At 34.8% G+C, this 17,540-nt stretch overlaps 1 protein-coding gene across 1 annotated transcript in view; it reads left to right on the forward strand.

Annotated features, from left to right (window-relative positions):
- The window catches only part of PPP4R4 (protein phosphatase 4 regulatory subunit 4), a 63,962-nt gene that overhangs the window by 37,357 nt on the left and 9,065 nt on the right, over positions 1-17,540 (forward strand). Inside the window, 12 exon segments of the mRNA XM_008629726.2 lie at positions 676-797; positions 2,332-2,454; positions 4,637-4,806; positions 5,835-5,954; positions 7,750-7,827; positions 9,213-9,296; positions 10,502-10,684; positions 11,417-11,522; positions 12,255-12,402; positions 14,939-15,083; positions 15,971-16,012; positions 16,104-16,178. Coding sequence (XP_008627948.1) covers positions 676-797; positions 2,332-2,454; positions 4,637-4,806; positions 5,835-5,954; positions 7,750-7,827; positions 9,213-9,296; positions 10,502-10,684; positions 11,417-11,522; positions 12,255-12,402; positions 14,939-15,083; positions 15,971-16,012; positions 16,104-16,178 — 1,396 coding nt within the window.

Below are 17,540 nucleotides of genomic sequence, written 5' to 3' on the forward strand. Positions count from 1 at the left end.
TGCATTTGTCTCATTTTCTTCACTCCTCCAAGTGCAGTTTAAGTTCAACATATACTAAGCAGTGTGAAAGAAGAACAAAAAATGTTGTTTTCAGTGATTACAAGGTGGCTATGTCTTATACTAATAAGTAACCATACTGGAAAGGAAATTTTCTTAATTCTGTTTAGTGTCATTAAAATTAACTAAATTTAATTTACTCTACCTGGGAGTTGAAAGTTTTAAAAAATTATAGGTATTATGCAGTGGCAAATGACAGCAGTATTGGTAATTTACCCAGCCTTAGAATAGTGGGTTTGATAGGGCTAAATACTTTGTTATCAATTAGTGGTCTGTCCTGTGTATTTTTCTTTGATTCTTTCCTCACCAACTTTTATTTTTAGCATTAATGTATTTCTATAAACTGTTCTCTCTCTGAAGATTTTACTTAATCCCTTTTCAATGCTTCAGATGATTTAATCTCATAAGAAATGGTGAACATTCAGTGTTTTCAGTATGGAAGCTCTTCAGTGTGTCATGTTGAGGATAAATAGTAGGTAAATGAAGAAATAACTAAACAGACATGAACAAATCTTCCCAAAAAATATCCAAATGACTATTTCAATGAAGAATTCTGTTTTGCAGTGGCAGTATTGTTTCATTGTAAGTTTTCTTTTGACTGCTTGCTTCACGTTGCAGGACAGAACTAACAAAAACTGTGGTGCTTCCTGAGTTAGTGGAACTGGCAAGAGATGAGGGCAGCAGTGTACGCCTGGCAGCTTTTGAGACCTTAGTGAATCTGCTTGATATGTTTGATGCAGGTAAGAATTTAATTTAGGCTTACTAGCCCAGTTCTTAGTGCTCTAGTGCATCTTATAATTGTATTTAAATGCTTTTTGTTCTGTCTGCATTATTCAGACATTTCTGATTTTATTTTGTTTATTGCTTTATCCTTTATTTTTCCTTCTATTTCATGTCTTGCAGTGCTTGACATGCAGAAAGTTTTAAGGGAGGTGAACTAGTTGTCCATGAAATCAGTTATCATATTCCAAGTTCCTAATGTAATGTGCCTAAATGAAATGAGTAAAATTACTGTATAAATTATGGGAATATTGTGTTGCTAAGATTTAATTAATTAATGTAGTGCTATCAATACACAGAATACAAAGTGTTAGCTCAACAAAAATGTACTGTACAGGAACTTGGTGATGAATTACTAATATATGGTAGTATTTAAGCCATATAGAGGAGTGGAAAAGGAAAAGAAAAAATAATATAGTTTTAGGGAGAATACCATAAATGGACTTTTTAGCAGTTAGTGTTTATATCATTAAGTATGATAGTAGGTTAATTTTGTAATTCTTGAGCCTTTGGATTCATGCCATCAAGTTTGTGCCTCTCTTTGCACCTTTCAGTCTTCGCTCCTTCTCCCCCACCCGCTGCTGTAACTACTGCTTTGAGTTGCTGTAAGAAGCTTAGAGAAAGCAATCAGGGGTTATTTACAGGTTTGTAAGGAATGTGTTTCTAGAAACTGGGTGTGCTTTCATGGCTGAACTAGAAAATGAGCACTTTGGAAGGTAGATGACCCAGAATTGCATCCTAGAGTTTCTCTTCCACAATATTAAAATATTTCTTCAGGCCAACCTAACTTTGTTCAGCCAAAATTATTTGCTGAATTTCACTGTTGGTCTACCATTAAAAAAATCATAATCTATTTAAAACTCAAAAATTTTTATACAGTGATTTTATTTAAAATAAGTCAAAATATATAAATTTCTTTAAACGTTTGCTTCTTTATTTTATAAGGAAGGCAGAGTGCTTTAGTTTCTAAATGGTTTAATTTCTTTTCTGTGTCCTTAATTATTTTGTTTCTCTGAATTTATTGTATACCAAAAGATTTTGAAACACTTCTCAGTAGGTTTAAAAAATCAACTTGCAGCATATCCAGATTTTTCTGTTTACTGTCACAGTCATGTTCAGTCTTGATCTCCCTGTGTGCCTACTATTGTAGGAAATCCTATTGTAGGAGTACTTCAGTATTCCTTCTCTCTCTACAGTCTTTTGCATGGAGAAGGTAGTGACTTTATTTATTCTATGCCTCATCCTTTAATGGGGGATGCCTTTTCACTGACAACAAGCTAACAAATGAACGTAACAGGTAGGGTATTAAATTTAGGACCTGTATTATATTAACATGCTCATCATTCTTTTTACCTCTTTTCAGTGACTGCCTGCCAGAAGTAATCCTAAGACTGTTAAATGAAATTTTTCTAATGTATTACAGAAGTTCAGTCTCTGTGCTCTTTTTAAAATGTTGACCAATGGTTAACTCTAAAAATTTCTTTTGTTTTTCAGATGATCGGAGTCAAACTGTTCTCCCATTAGTGAAATCGTTCTGTGAAAAATCCTTCAAAGCAGATGAATCTATCCTAGTTTCTTTATCTTTCCATTTAGGGAAACTGTGTAATGGATTATATGGTATGATTTAATTTCTTTTTTTAAAATCTTAAAAATGAGGGAGGATTGGAGAATTTGAACCCCTTGGAAAATATCCAGATTTGAGTGTATCAAATTAAATGGTAGTTAGTTAGATTTTGGAAATTTCTTCTCAGGGTGACCATCTGCTTATTTTTTGTTTTTGTTCTGTTTTGTTTAGACAGGGTCAAAGATGGAAAGATGGTGTTTTATCTTTATTGGTTTGACTGATTTATTTGGGTGTTCTGGAGCTTGTGATTTGGATGACTGAATTTTTAAAACTAGAAACCTTTGAAAATATTATGATGTTTAACTTTGTATGTTCGTTTCTGTGCTTGATCTCCTTTTAAGGCACAGTGCAGAGTGTGGCCCATAAGGAACTTCAGGGGAGAAAGGAGACCTAATGGCATGTGGATTCCCCAGCTGCAGCTGAGGCTGAATCTGAACGCATAATTTTTATACCCATAATTTGTGCTTGAGTTTTCACTTGAGCACAGCACATCTTTCCTTGATAATTCTGCCCACCATATATTACCTGTGGAGGAGCAGCACAGAATCATGGCTTTACATTATAATTTTCCCCTAGGCTCTTAATACCTTTGATCTTTCCTACAGCTCTCTAAAATGAACCTCCATGATTATGTTAGAGACTATCAAAGTGACCATTGCTTCACTACAAATTACTTGAAATGGCTGTTCCACAGTGTCAAGCTATTATTTTCAAAAACAGATGGCTAGAACAGTTCATCCTGTATTTACCATGTTTTTCCAGTCTTTTCTCTAGGTTGAATGACTAATTCCTGATCTTTCTTCACCTCTAAACTCCATCTGATGAGGTGTTAATGCCTTAGGACAGCTGAACAAAGTGAAAGGGTTACTTCATGTCTCTTGCCAGATACATTGCTGTTCACATTTTTCAGTAGGAAAAATTGCTTTTTTATAAAAATAAATCTAGCAGCTAGTTAGTCTTTCTCTTTCCTGGCCTTGTGCAGGTGATGCAGATCAGGCTAAGCATGGTACCTTACTGCTGTTCGAATGGAATAATAGTCTAAAGTGTTAAGGCCATATGTCCAGTTACTGAAGATCATTTTAAACTCTGCCTCTGAAGAATAAGCAGTCTGTCCTTGGTTGATGCTTTCAGAATACTGAATAAGCAAAGTCTCTTGTCCAGCATCCAGAAAATCAATGAAAATACTGAATGGTACCACAACTAGGATAGAACTTTCTTTATGTAGTTGCCTGTCTTGTCAGTAGTCCATGGGTAGTTTTTTCTTAGTTGTTTTTCCAAGCAGTTTTAGAGCACCTCTGTAGTTTTTCATCTCTCATTCCTGTTCCCTTGTGAAAGTCATGACCTTTACTGCCTCTTCTGTTTCACAGGTCCTGTTACCCCATATTAGGAAATTGAATCAGTTTGACAAGTTTTCCTTTTGCCGTGTTGTCTACTACTGCTATTTTTTGGAAGGAGGGAGGGTGGTGGTGGTATTTTGTAGTAGATTTTTTTATTTCTTTTTTGTTTCAATTTTTTCAAACATGTGAAAGGAACCTGACTTACCTAATTATATGGCTTGTCTTTCCCTCTCCAACTCTTAAATATCAGTACCACTTCAGCCCTTTTCTGTTCCATTATTTGACTTATTTATGAATTCAGCAACTAGTACTTAAGTATTTTGAATACTGGAATGAAGCACATCTGACTCTGCACGTTTTGAAAACCTCTCAAGTGTTATAATCCCCACTGTAACACTTAAGATCCACTGACCTGTTGCTTCTCTACTTAAAGCTTGAATCTTTGTCACAGTTATTAATTGTACTCAGCCTGATAACACTAGTGGAATTTGAAAAAGAAAATAAAATTATTAAGCATTTCAACCTTCTTGGTACCAGTCACTGATAGCTTTCTTCCCTCTCTGGAGTAGAAAATTGAGCCTTTCCTTGATTATTCTCTTACTACTAATGCACTTGTAGTTTTGAATTCTTCTTGCTAGTTGCATTGCAGTTTGTTCTGAGTACTTGTGTGTACTGTTTATTCTCTGCTAGATTCAAGGGGATGGGAGGGAAAGGAGGGATAAAATCAAGATCTTTGATAGATTTTAAAATAAGACTTGTTTGGGTACATTATTAATAGCATTTGTAATGAGGAAAGTTTGTTGTTTTGTTTGGTTTTGTTTTTTTTTCTTTTTTTGAGGCATTTTTACTCCTGAACAGCACTTGCGGTTTTTGGAATTTTATAAGAAGCTTTCCACACTGGGTTTACAGCAGGAAAATGGACACAATGATAATCAACTACATCTGCAAACTCTGGAACAGGAAAAGAAGTATATTTCAGTGAGGAAAAACTGTGCTTACAATTTTCCAGTAAGTAATATTAATTTAAGGTTTAATATTAATTTGTGTAATGCATATACTTCACTAAATAGGAATACATGAGTGATAGAAGAGTTATTCCCAAATTGTTCATTATTAGCTACATTTTAACTCTTTCCTGCAAAGTTTCAGTTAGTGAGGTTGTCCAAAAGAGTTAGCAAGAAATATTACTCAGAGCCTCAGAAAATTATTGGCAAATTTTGACAGAGGAAATGGTGTTCTAAGAGTTTACTGGTCTTATTCTTTCCTACGCATTTTCTCCAGACTCTTAGCACAAAGGATTTGGGAAAATGTCTGCGAAACAGAGTCCCCAGTTTCAAATCACTTGAATCTACACTTTTACATTCACTGTGTGTCACATCATTCTAGGGAGTTGAAGATGGAAATGGAATGCTTAGGTTGATGTTTTAGTGATGTTCCTGCCTGAGTACAGAAAGTCTTTTCAATTTTATGTGAGGTCTTTAAATACACCACTCATGTTTCTGTAAATCCACTTTGTATTTTGACATTCTGCATTTGTATTCAATGAAAACATGTTTGCACCAAGAGCCAGTAGACAACTATTTTTCGTTCTGCCTTTTAAAGGCAAGCACACTGTATGTAGGTAGACATCTGTTGGTTTATTTGAGCAAAACCAGGGTATGTACAAACATGATCATGCTGAAAGTCAGGTTCTTGCTTTGCTGCTTGCTAAAATGTTCTTTGTTTTTGAGGTATCCAGTTACAGGTTTTGCTAGAGTACAGAAACATTAACAATATTTATAAAACTGAGGTTTTATATCTCATGGTTTTAGTCCTTATCTTCAGAAAAAAAGCCTACAGCATGTTTGGAAAATACGTAAATTCAGTTTAGTTCTCAGCTCCGGATTTTGTCTGGTGCCTGTGTTTTAACAAGGCCAACAGAACCTCCACACTTCCTCCTTAAAATAACAACCTGTTATCTCTCAAGTTCATCTGATAATCTCTGATAGTGTGATCCTTTAGCTGTGTAGTTGAAAAAGGACTTTATCCTTCCGCAGGCCATGATTGTTTTTGTGGATCCAAAGAACTTCAATTTAGAACTTTATTCTATATTCTTCTGCCTTTGCCATGATCCCGAAGTTCCTGTCAGATACACCATGGCCATAAGCTTCTTTGAAGTAAGTCTACAGTGGTTCTTTGTTACTGCTCACATGGCTTTATTTTCTTTTGTTTTCTTCTTTAAGCTTACATTTGTGATTGTTCAACCAAAATAAAAAGACTGGAGAAAATATATTGAACTTACTTAGTTTGTCAAGGGTGTTCAGTTCCTTCCAACCTCTGTATATAGCCCATATACGCACATTGTTTTATTTAAGTTGTGTAACATTTGGCTACAAGAGACTACTGTTAGGTCAGATTGTAAGGAGCAAAAGCTTAAAGAAACTTTTAATGATCTAGTACCACAAACATAAACAAATGCAGTAACTATAATATTTGAGATTTTTCAGTGGTATTAGAAAACAGACAAATGGGAGAAAGGAACTTGCCCTTTTTGTGCCTCAAAACCTTCAGAACTGTAGTTTGCTGGTGTGGAATGTGAGGAATATTTATGTGGAACAAATCCAGATGAAATGCTCAATTTAATATGAAAGTACTTGGAAATTCATGCAGATGTAACAGCATATGTATTCTTATATTTCTTTTCAGCTTATATATGTTCTACTTTATTATTTTCATAAAATTGAAAAAAAAGTATAAATGCATAGGTAGTATTAGCTATATGGAGTGAATTCCAGAAATTAAAATACACTCTCCTAAATACAGAAACCAATATAGAGAAATCTTCGATGTTTTCATATTCTCTTACTGAGAATCCTTGTGTTTCAGTCCTTGAGCTCAGCTTTGATCCCATTTTGTTGCTGAGGAGATTGGTAAATTTGCTGAAAATATTTAAATGACTAGTAGAGGAAAAAATGGCATTATTTCCACCATTGTAAGAAAGATGTATGGATTTCCGGTTCTCATTACCTGTTGATGTTTTAGTGAATGATAATCCAGCATAATTGTTGAAATTGTAAAATCAGCATTTAATTCTACATAATGTTTTGTTTTAGCTCTATAACACTATTAAGGTACTGCCTGAATATAAGGAAAGTATTTTAGCTCATTTTAAAAAACCTGTAAAATTATGCCTTGGTCTAAATGTACATTTAGTTCTTGTTGGTTTAATTTTAATAGCATAACTAGGCAACCACGTGACAGACAGAAATGAGTAATTTATGGCATTCCCTGTTAGGTGGATTACTTTTCAAAAAAGAAAAGTCCTTGTAGCCATTTCGTTAAAGCTTCATCTTGATTGGTAGTAAGCTCTTATTTTCACTTGGCTTAAAAAAACATTAAAAAACATCATCTAAATATTCCTTGTGGCAAAAAAATCTCATTCCTCAAGTTTGTGTTATGCTTGCTATAAAATCCTTTTAATAACATGGAGATGGACTACTAGTGTTTCTTAAAAATTTACATGAGACTTATGAATCACATAAGTCACAGTCAAAAACCTAAAGAAGTGAGGAGTGAAGACTTCAGATGGAAGGTTGGGGAAGCTTAAAATCCAGCACTGGCTAAGAAAGTTTTTTATGTTTATCTTTTGTAAATTATATGGCAGGCTGACTCTCAGCTCTCCTAATTTACAACATTTGAATATTCCCCTAGAAATTTCTAGCCTGGCAGTGCAGCCTTAAACATTTTTGGTAAATGTGAAATAGACTTAATTCTAAAAGCATGTGTCATACATAATAGACCTGTTTCTTGGGCATATTTTTAATGTGATCAGTGGGAAAGTACACAACTTTAGGAAGCTGATATTAAACAATTTTTTCTGTGTCTCTTCATGCTTGCTGTAAAGTAAGTAAGTGGTGGTATGCGATAGAACTAAAGAATGTTTCACCTTGCCATCTTACTGTCATTTTTTAGGTTGCTAAGCTTTTAAATTCTGATGTGTATACAATACATAAAGAACTGGTTACGCTATTACAGGATGAGTCACTGGAGGTAATACACTTTTATTGAAACTTCTTTTTGCTTATTACATCAAGGCAGATTATCTTCATATTTAATAACTCTTCAGTAACACAGTAGAGTAGCAATTTGAAATGATTAATAGCTTTTACTTCTATTACACAGATACCACGTAAAGATGCCAGCCTTCTGTGAATAAAAAAAGAGGAAAATAGGAAGGTGTTTGAATTTAGTAAACCCACACTAAATTTATTATCTTTTAAAAATACTAATTCTAAATAGTTTTATTTGCTGTATTATTTATTACCTTACAAACTCTAAAAAGCTTTGGGTTTGGTACTATATTAAAATAATAGTTGGGAATAGATCGGATTCAAGGTCTTTTGCTTTGTTTTATTTTTATTGTCCAGTTGAAGAGGAGATGAAGAAGTTGTGTATGGTTCAGAGATCAAGATTTACAGAAAGAGATTTGATCCAAGGATACCTGTATAGAACATGAATCAGTTATATTGCAGTTAACATAGTGAAACTTTTTTGGCTGGAAAAAAGAGACATATTTATGCTTGAGACAAAATCACCATTTCCTCTGATACCAGTTACTCCAGTAGTTGATGTTTCTTGTTTTCTATGAGGATCTTTGGATATGGCATGGAAAAATTAGTTTTGTATTCAGGTGCTCTTTTTTCATTCAGTACCTTTTGTTAGGTGTTTTCAGGAAAATTAATAGTATTTGTAGAACATATAGTTTAGGAAATTCTGACCCATATTAGAAGATTTCTCAAGTTGAACACCTGAAGGTTGAGACTTAGAAACATCTGGTGACCTTGAAAAATTCCTTGTTTTGATCTCTGTATGTTTATATGAATCGTAACAAATATATTGAGCGTTATCTTATATACCACCTCAGTCTGAATTGGTACAAAAATATACAGTTATGTACTTTTCTAGTCAAGTTAAAGTCTCACAATATTTGAAAGTAGGGTTCGTCTATTACTATAGGCTACATATTGTATTTTGTATATCAACTGCATCTTTTCTTAACACAGGAAAAATTGCTTTTAAGATACAGCTGACAAATATAAAAAAGCATCTTTTTGTTTGTTCAGGCTCTTAACTCCTGATGAAACACAGATCTTTCTTAGGGATGAATGTTCATTTTAAAATATTATATTCTCTGGATATTTTAGAAAACTTGTCTGGTCACATAAATAAAAACTGAGACCTGTAATGCTTATATTACTTACTACATTAAAATATCAGTTTTAAATCCCAGTCCTCATCAATGCAACTAATCTCCTTTTTTTTTCAACATGAGAGAGCAGTAACTTAAAAGGTATCAGCAGGGATATGTTGGTGAGAGTTAAAAATGGAGTTGAGTTCATTTACAGACCTCTTTCATGCAGCCTTTCTTTAAATAGGTGTTAGATGCCCTAGTAGGTCACCTTCCTGAAATCCTTGAACTAATGACTAATGGAGGAGAAAACAGTGGATCAGAAAGCAAGGTGGGTATTCCCATGTGTTTTTTTAAATTTTCTTTCTAAGTGAAGGTGGTAGCAAATTTCAGACAAATTTTGAAGGAAAATGCTTTCATGATTAGTTTCTGCTTTGGAGAGATACGAAGTTTGTGTTTGTTTTTGGCTTTGTTTTGTTTTGTTGGGTTTTTTTTGGTTTTTTGTTTGTTTTTTTTGGTGGGTTTTTTTGGGTTTTTTGGTTGGTTTTTTGGGGGGTTTTTTGTTGTTTGTTGTTGTTTTGCTGTTTGGGGTTTTTTGATTGTTGACTTCATAAACTTTGACATTAAAAAAAGTTTTGGAAAGATTAGAGTTAATAAAAAAATGAACAGTTATACATCTTCTTTTTCTGATTAACCACAGTTAAGTGAAAACAAAATTTGGTTTCATGTTAAGGGAATGATAGCTAATACCTATTTTAAATCTTTTTCATATTAATGTGTCAATTGCTCATGGGTGCCATTTTCAGGCTTCTGCTAGAAGGAAATCTATTTCCTGAAGTAAAGACACTGAATTAAGAGATCTGTACTCAGCTCCCAACTTTTCTAATTTAATTTTATGTGGCTCTGGAGGACTCCTCACCTCTAAGATGGAACAGAAAAGATGCTGGTTTTGAGCAGACTTCCTAAATGTGTGGATAAATTGAGATATTGCAGCAGTATATTGTATGGACAGAAGTTGACAGCGTAATTTAAAAACTCGAATTTGTCAGATGTTTACAGCTGTAAATATATATAACATAAAGCAAATGCAATGTTGGGTGTGGCAGTCTGTTTCATTTTTCTTAGTGCTAAAGGGAATTTAGCTTGGCTACTATAAATTCTTTGCCTCCTACTGAGAAAAGGTGTATGATTCCTACTAAAATTAATTCCTACTAAAACTAATTAGGGGATTGAGAACAATAACTGCAAAGACTAAGAGAATAAAAGAGAAGTGGGATTCGTTTGGTTTGAGAAAGAGAATACTGAGGAGAGTTGGCATAATAGTCTTAATATCTGTAAAAGGGTGTTACAAAGAGAACGGTGTTTAATTTTCCTTTGTCAGGAGAAGGGGTTGGAGATGAAAGTGTATTTAGTAGGTACTGGAATAGCTTTTGGATTAGTCTTCCCATCTTGTATTGTTGTGATATGCTTTTTAAGCATAGTGACAAGACATGTAGCCCGAAAATGTAAAGTTAATGTTTATCTTTCTGTTTGTAGTTACTCTCTATTCCTGACTTGATTCCTGCATTAACAACAGCAGAACAGAGAGCAGCGACTTCTTTAAAATGGAGAACGCATGAGAAGTTACTACAAAAATATGCATGTCTCCCTCATATCATATCCAGTGATCAGATCTATTACCGTTTTCTTCACAGAATGTTGACAATCATTTTGACAAATGTGAGCCCACCTGCTGCTTTCTCATTTGCTTTTATTTGTTTATGCGAGTTAGAGCAATGACCACTGGGTATTTCCTATGTGTAGTACTTCCTGTGTTACATTAAAGTACTGTCCTTTTCATATGGTATATCAAGCTATGGGATTTTTTCTATGAGAATTTTCACTGAAAACTTGCCCCCATTTGAGGAGCAAAATTTGGATTGACAGTTTTCCTCCTATCCAAGACTTCTTTCCTTTCCTTCTGTTCATCATCAGTTAGTTTCTAGTTAAATCAAAGCCTTTTCCTCTGACATATGCCTTCTTTTTCCTGATTTCATACATTACATTGTGTTTGTTCTTTATGAAAGAACACTGTATTCCTAAAAGAAATTATCATTTAGAGCTATTAGTCTGAAATTTTACTGAGTTAATTCAAGAATAAAACTGTTATAAGAAAAGATGTTGTAAGTTTTATTTCTAACACCTGAAATACAGAAGGTGCCTTGCAAACATGGAATATTTTAAGGTGCTTATAAAATAGTTGAATCGACAAGTTGGACAGAAGGAATAAAGAAGTAGGTGTCTCATGAATTGGCCAAACTTCATAAATCTCTTTTACGTTATGACAATTATTTCAAAATTTATAAAGTTAGGATACTTTTTAGCTATTTTTTTCTAATTCTAGAATTGTTATATGTTTTTAGTCATATTCTTTCAGATATGTTTAATTATGTTCCCTTTATTTCTTTCAAGAATGTCCTGCCAGTCCAAAAAGCAGCTGCTCGGACTCTCTGCGTTTATTTGCGCTACAATCGCAAACAAGAACAGAGACATGAGGTTATTCAGAAACTGATTGAACGTAAGATGATTTTTCCTCCATTACCTAGAAATGAAAGTTAGTTTTGACTGAAGATCTATTTATAGTTACATTTATTCAGTGTAATTTCCTTCCATCTTTGGAGGGATTACTCTTGGAGGACATTCATTTGGTCATATTATCACCAGCAAAACATACTGTGCATATATGTAAGGGGATTGGGGAAGAGGCAATGCAGGAAACTGATAATATGCTGAGACCCCTCCAACCCTACTTCTTGTACCCAAAATTACTAAGCAGCAGTATACAAAGCAGAGTTCCTCTGTAGAAGTAAAATTCTCTAGAGCCTTCAGCATAAGAAATGCTGAATAAACCTCAGAAATTAATTTATTAATCAGTCACCTTAAGTTGACGCTTTGGTGTATGCTATGTGTTTTAAAGATAGTTGAGAAGTTTTAACAGTTCCCATTAACATTACTTAATGTTTACACAGTAATTTTGATACTCCTGTGACGTGGTTTGAAAGGCATAGAGGTCTTTGTTTACATAGTAGTTAGTTCACTTGCTATTTTTGCTTTTTCAAGTGCTCACTGACAGAATTAATTGAATTCAGAATGTTAGTTTTTCACTAAAAGAAGGAACTGAGATAGGCTGAGAAGTTGTGCCTTTTGATGCCCGTGATTATCATCTTCAGGTCAAAGGTCAACCTGTGAAATGTTTTCTATCTGACATTGAAAGCTTGACAGATAGTATCTGCAAATTTTTATTTTTCAGAACTGGGCCAAGGAAAAAGTTACTGGAACAGACTTCGATTTTTAGATACTTGTGAATTCATTATGGAACTGTTTTCAAAATCATTCTTCTGTAAATACTTCTTTTTACCTGTGCTTGAACTTACACATGACCCAGTGGCAAATGTCAGGTATGAAGAATATGTAGCAGTGTACAGGAAAAAAGCTTTAAATAATATATTAAGAAATACTGTTAGAAGTTTTATGTTTTGCTTAAATAATGGGATTTGAGTAAAAAGATAAAGACCCTTCAGAACAACCAGTATTAAAGATGTAAGGGAGTGTGGGAATGATTCTAGAAAATCCCAGAAGCAGGTCAGTTCTGAGTGTTTGAGAGACTAATCAAAAGTGTCGTGGTTTGGGAGTGAAGGGAGCAGTGAGGCAGAGGAGCGAGCAATAGATGGAAAGAAATGCACCACATCTACATGTCTGTTAAATACCTCCAGGGATGGTGACTCTGTGCAGCATTGATATTAGATGTTCAGATATGTTAACGATGACAACATGAATGATTCACATCAGAAATGAGGTTAAAAGTGTAAACTACAGGTGTGCACTCAGGAAGCTTCACCACATACTGTTTATTACCAAGTGAAACTTAAAGTAGACACTGTGTTTAGTATAACTACCACATCTCAACTAAGCAGGATCCTAAAAATTAAGCCATTTTGTACATACAGACTAACATTCATGTCTCATGTCATTAAATTAAGAGGATTATATTAAAACAATAAACTAAATTTGTATATAATCTGAAGTAGTTTATTGCTTATAACAAATATTTTAATTAAAAGCTCTATTGTTACAATATTAAAATTTAATGGAAACTTGAACTAACTTGCAATCATTTAGCTGACATTAAAATTAATTTTGTTGTAATTCTTTTCTGAATTGTTCTTGTACAAAAGAAATGCACAGTCTCCAGTGGAGTGAAGTTTACCGGTTAGACTTTGTTTTTAGCTGATGGTTTTAAAACATCTTTAGGGAGATACTGTTCTGGATTTCTACAGTGTGGTGTAACTCTTGGTAATGGGAAATTATGATAATTAAAGTCTTTTGAAGGTGTAAAAATGGTAGGATGAATTCATATGAGAAAGTTTTTTGAAATGTTTATAATCACAGAGTTACTATGTCTGGCAAAGGATTGTCTTTGATCCAAAGCCAGTTGACTCTGAGTTCAACAGAGAATATATCCATGTATTGTTCTTGGTGTTTCTTTTAATCTATTTCTGTAGATTAAAACTAGTCATTATTACATGCTATTACAGTCTGATCAAATCAAGGAATTTTTATTTGCTCAATTGCATGAAACATTTTTAGTTTAATTTGCAGAGTATTTCGGTGTTAATGAAATAAAAAGCAATGAGCACATTTTTTATATAAACAGTTTAGAAACAATATCTTGGAATCAAGGGAATGAACCACAAAATTGTTTAGGTTGGAAAAGACCTTTAAGATCATCAAGTCCAACCATTAGCCTAAGACTGCTAAGTCAACCACTAAACCATGTCCCTAAGCACCACATCTGCATGTCTGTTAAATACCTCCAGTGACTCCACCACTGCCCTGGGCAGCCTGTTCCAGTGCTTGACAAACCTTCTGGTCAAGAACTTGTTCCTGAATCCAATCTGAGTCCCCCTGGAGCAACTTAAGACCATTTCCTCTTGTCCTATTGCTTATTATTTGGGGGAAGAGACCAACCCCAACAATGCAACCTTTCAGGTGGTTGTAGAGAGTGATAAGGTCTCCGCTGAGCCTCCTTTTCTTCAGGCTAATCACCACTCCTCGTCAGCTCCCTCAGCCACTTCTCATCAGACTTATGCTCCACACCCTTCCCCAGCTCTGTTGCCCTTCTCTGGACACACTCCAGCCCCTCAATGTCTTTCTTATTGTGAGGGTCCCAGAACTGGACATGAGATTCAGTGTGTGGGGGTACAGGGGGACAATCCCTGCCCTGGTCCTGCTGGCCACACTGTTGTTGACACAGAATGCCAGGATGGCATTGGCCTTCTGGGCCACCTGGGCACAGCTGGCTCATGTTCAGCCACTGTTGACCAGCACCCCAGGTCCTTTTCCATCAGGAAGCTTTCCAGCCACTCTGCCCCCAGCCTGTAGTGGTGTGGGGTTGTTGTGACCCAAGTGCAGGACCTGGTGCTTGGCCTTGTTGAACAGCACAAGCAGGGGCAGCCTCCAGACATAAACAGGAAGAATAAGGAAGGGGAAAGAAGGGCTTTCTTTTCTTCTTTTTAGTCTATCTGATACATTTTCATCCTTGCAGTTGTATGGAATTGCAGTAACATGATTTGTGGTGAGACTTGGGCTCCTTTGTACTGATGGACAAGACTTCCACGATATTTAGGTAACTGATAAAGTTAAGTGTGCAGATCACTTGGAAAATCCAGAGGTCTCCTTATTTTTCTAGATTAAAAAAAACCCAAAGCAAACCAAAGACATGTTTATGGACTGTAGTCATGATCTGTAGAGATGTTTTCGAAAACAGTATGTCTGGAAACAACACATAAGCAACAATCACTTCTGAAAAATAAGACCACCTAATTTATTTATTTTGTGTCAAATGCTAGCATGAATACATTGAGAATTAATAATAAATATTAAACATCTGCATCAAAAAGTGAATATTTAGGTGGTTTGGGGATTTTTTTGTAGAATGAAGCTATGCTGTTTGTTGCCAAAAGTTAAATCTACTCTGAAGATTCCCACTGATAAACATTTACTTCAGCAGTTGGAATTATGTATAAGGAAACTTCTGTGTCAAGAGAAAGACAAGGATGTCCTGACTATTGTAAAAAGAGTAAGCATCTTTCCTTTTCAGCAGCATTTTATCTCGGGGTTATCATTGAAAGTTAAGATTATTAAAGTTATGCTTTCTGTTGATTTTCTCCATGTAAGAACAGGAGTTTAAAAAATTGTATTGTCTGTTATGTAATTTTGAACAATTAAAAGATAGTGTAGTATAGTATATTCTGTGAAATTTAGTAGTGTTGATGTTTCCTTGGTTATTTCCTTGGTTAATTATAGTGCAGTTATTTTCTGTTGATTGAAATTCAGGATTTTAGTCCAATGACCATTTATGAAAAAAATAGTGAATGACTAGAGAATGGATTAAATGTTGATTCTAGTAAAACTGATCAGGTCTGTGAGATAGAGATATCTTGTTAATCTATATATTTTACCATATACAGACAAAGCATTTGCAGGATTGTAAGATTGTTACAAATGTGTTTGTAAGGTGAATATTCAGAAAAGTACATCTTTAAGGAATGTCTGTGCTCAGTCTCAAACTTAGAAACCATGACGTGAAATAGCTCAAGTAGGTGGCTTCCTTACAGGGCCAGTCTGCAGGAGAGACTGGGTGAACACCTGTGTGGAACCTTCTGAGTTACACACAGATTCCTGAGTTGCTTTTTTCAGTCCTGGTTCCTAAGCCTGTGCTGTAGCTATTCTTGCTTTGGTGCTTCCTTGAGTGTATTTTGAGTTCTGTGTAGATAGTCCGTGAGTCTGTTCATTCTGTGAGTCTCAGCAGGGCTCTGAGAATACTCTCTGACACTTTTTAACTGCATTTGTAGCACAAAAATAAAGGCATAGGCTTCAAATATTTAGGAAGAAAAGGCAATTTTTTACTTCAAAGTGTGGCATGCCATTGTGTAATAATAAATAATGTTTTAATTTTCTTTACAGACAGTGTTAGAATTGGACAGAATGGAGATCTCTGTAGATGCTGTAAGTATTTAGTAACTTTAATACTTAGGAACTACTTTTAGTTTCCATTTCCATGTAGTGATTTTTTGTTTTTATTGATTTTATTTTGAAGTTTCAGAAAAGATTTTATGAAAATGATTTATTGGATCAAGAAAAAGAGACACAAGAACAACTCCTTTTGGAAATGGTATATTTTATCAGTACACTGTCATTATTTTAAAATAGTTTGTAGCTAAATATTGATGAGGCAATAATTTTAAGGTAGGGGAAATGCATATTTTGGAGTGACCTGATAGGTTCACAATCTGTGTGTGGTTTCATTTTACACTTTATAATAGGGTTAAGTCCTTCAAGGTAACATGTAACTTTTTTCTTTACTACCTAAATTTTGCTGTATCAATTAGAAAGGCAAACTTGAGTTTCTTGAGAAATACCATGTATAATGTAATACACTCATCAATGAAACACTTCAGAATTCACATACAGCTTCTCTAGGCAAAGAAATTAATGTCATAACTTCTTTTGTCCCAAGGAAGCCGAAGAATGCTCTGTGTTACAGCCTTTCATGTTACCCAGGAAAAAGAGAAAAGCAAAAGCTGCAGTAGGCACTTCAGCACACAGCTTACATCTTCACCACATACTGCATCTCCACAAAGCCTAAATTAGACCACTGCAGTCCTCCGTTCTGCTGCCTCCCCTCCAGCCTGAGGTGGGACAAGCTGAGCAGCTGATAGGACTCAGAAGATCCTGATATTGTTAACATGCTTCCTCTGACTTGTAGTAAATGAACTTCTTTGTAGTGAACTAGAACAGATTCAAGAGTGTCCCAAAAATGTCATTGTTTCCTATGTTTGTGGTCTGCTTTGATGTCAGTAGCTGTTGCAGGTAAGTATGAGCAAATATACCTGACCCACAGACTTCCTGCCACTTCCCAGTGTCTCGAGCCAGTGGTTCAGCTTTGTTCTCAGGATCTGCATATTCACATTCAAAGTCTTAAACTTAGCTCTAGTAGTCTCCAGGTGGATACAATTAATGCTTTTGTATGAAAGCATTTGAATGGTGCAAAATAGCCCCCAGTGTGCTCTGTGTTACTGTGTATTGTATGATGACATCAATTTTTACCCTGTTTCTACAGCTATACTTTAGAAGAGCACCTGAATTTTTATGATACAGGCCACTGATATGTGCAACCCTTCTCTATCACAAAGGCCTCAATAAGCATTGTTTGTGAGAGGCATGTGTTTGGGGAACCTGAGATGGACACTGTAAATTGTGCCATGTTGCAGTCCCAGAGAGATGAAGAGCCATTCACCCCACTTAAATGTGTCTGACTGCTAAAGATTTTAATACTGGATATGTTAATAAATGTCCTTAATTTTAGTAGCTGACTTTGTAGAAACTATTTTCCAGCAAACCTGACCTGAATTAATTACCTCTTTCTTTTCTTAATTGGGTAGCAATTAGAACTACATGAAAAAAATAGAACAATTATGGTTCACTTAACACTTTTTATTATGAAAAGGGTACAGAAAATAAGATAATATTATAT

Source organism: Corvus brachyrhynchos, unplaced genomic scaffold (genome assembly GCF_000691975.1).
Source record: "Corvus brachyrhynchos isolate BGI_N302 unplaced genomic scaffold, ASM69197v1 scaffold1, whole genome shotgun sequence".
NCBI classification, from domain to species: domain Eukaryota; kingdom Metazoa; phylum Chordata; class Aves; order Passeriformes; family Corvidae; genus Corvus; species Corvus brachyrhynchos.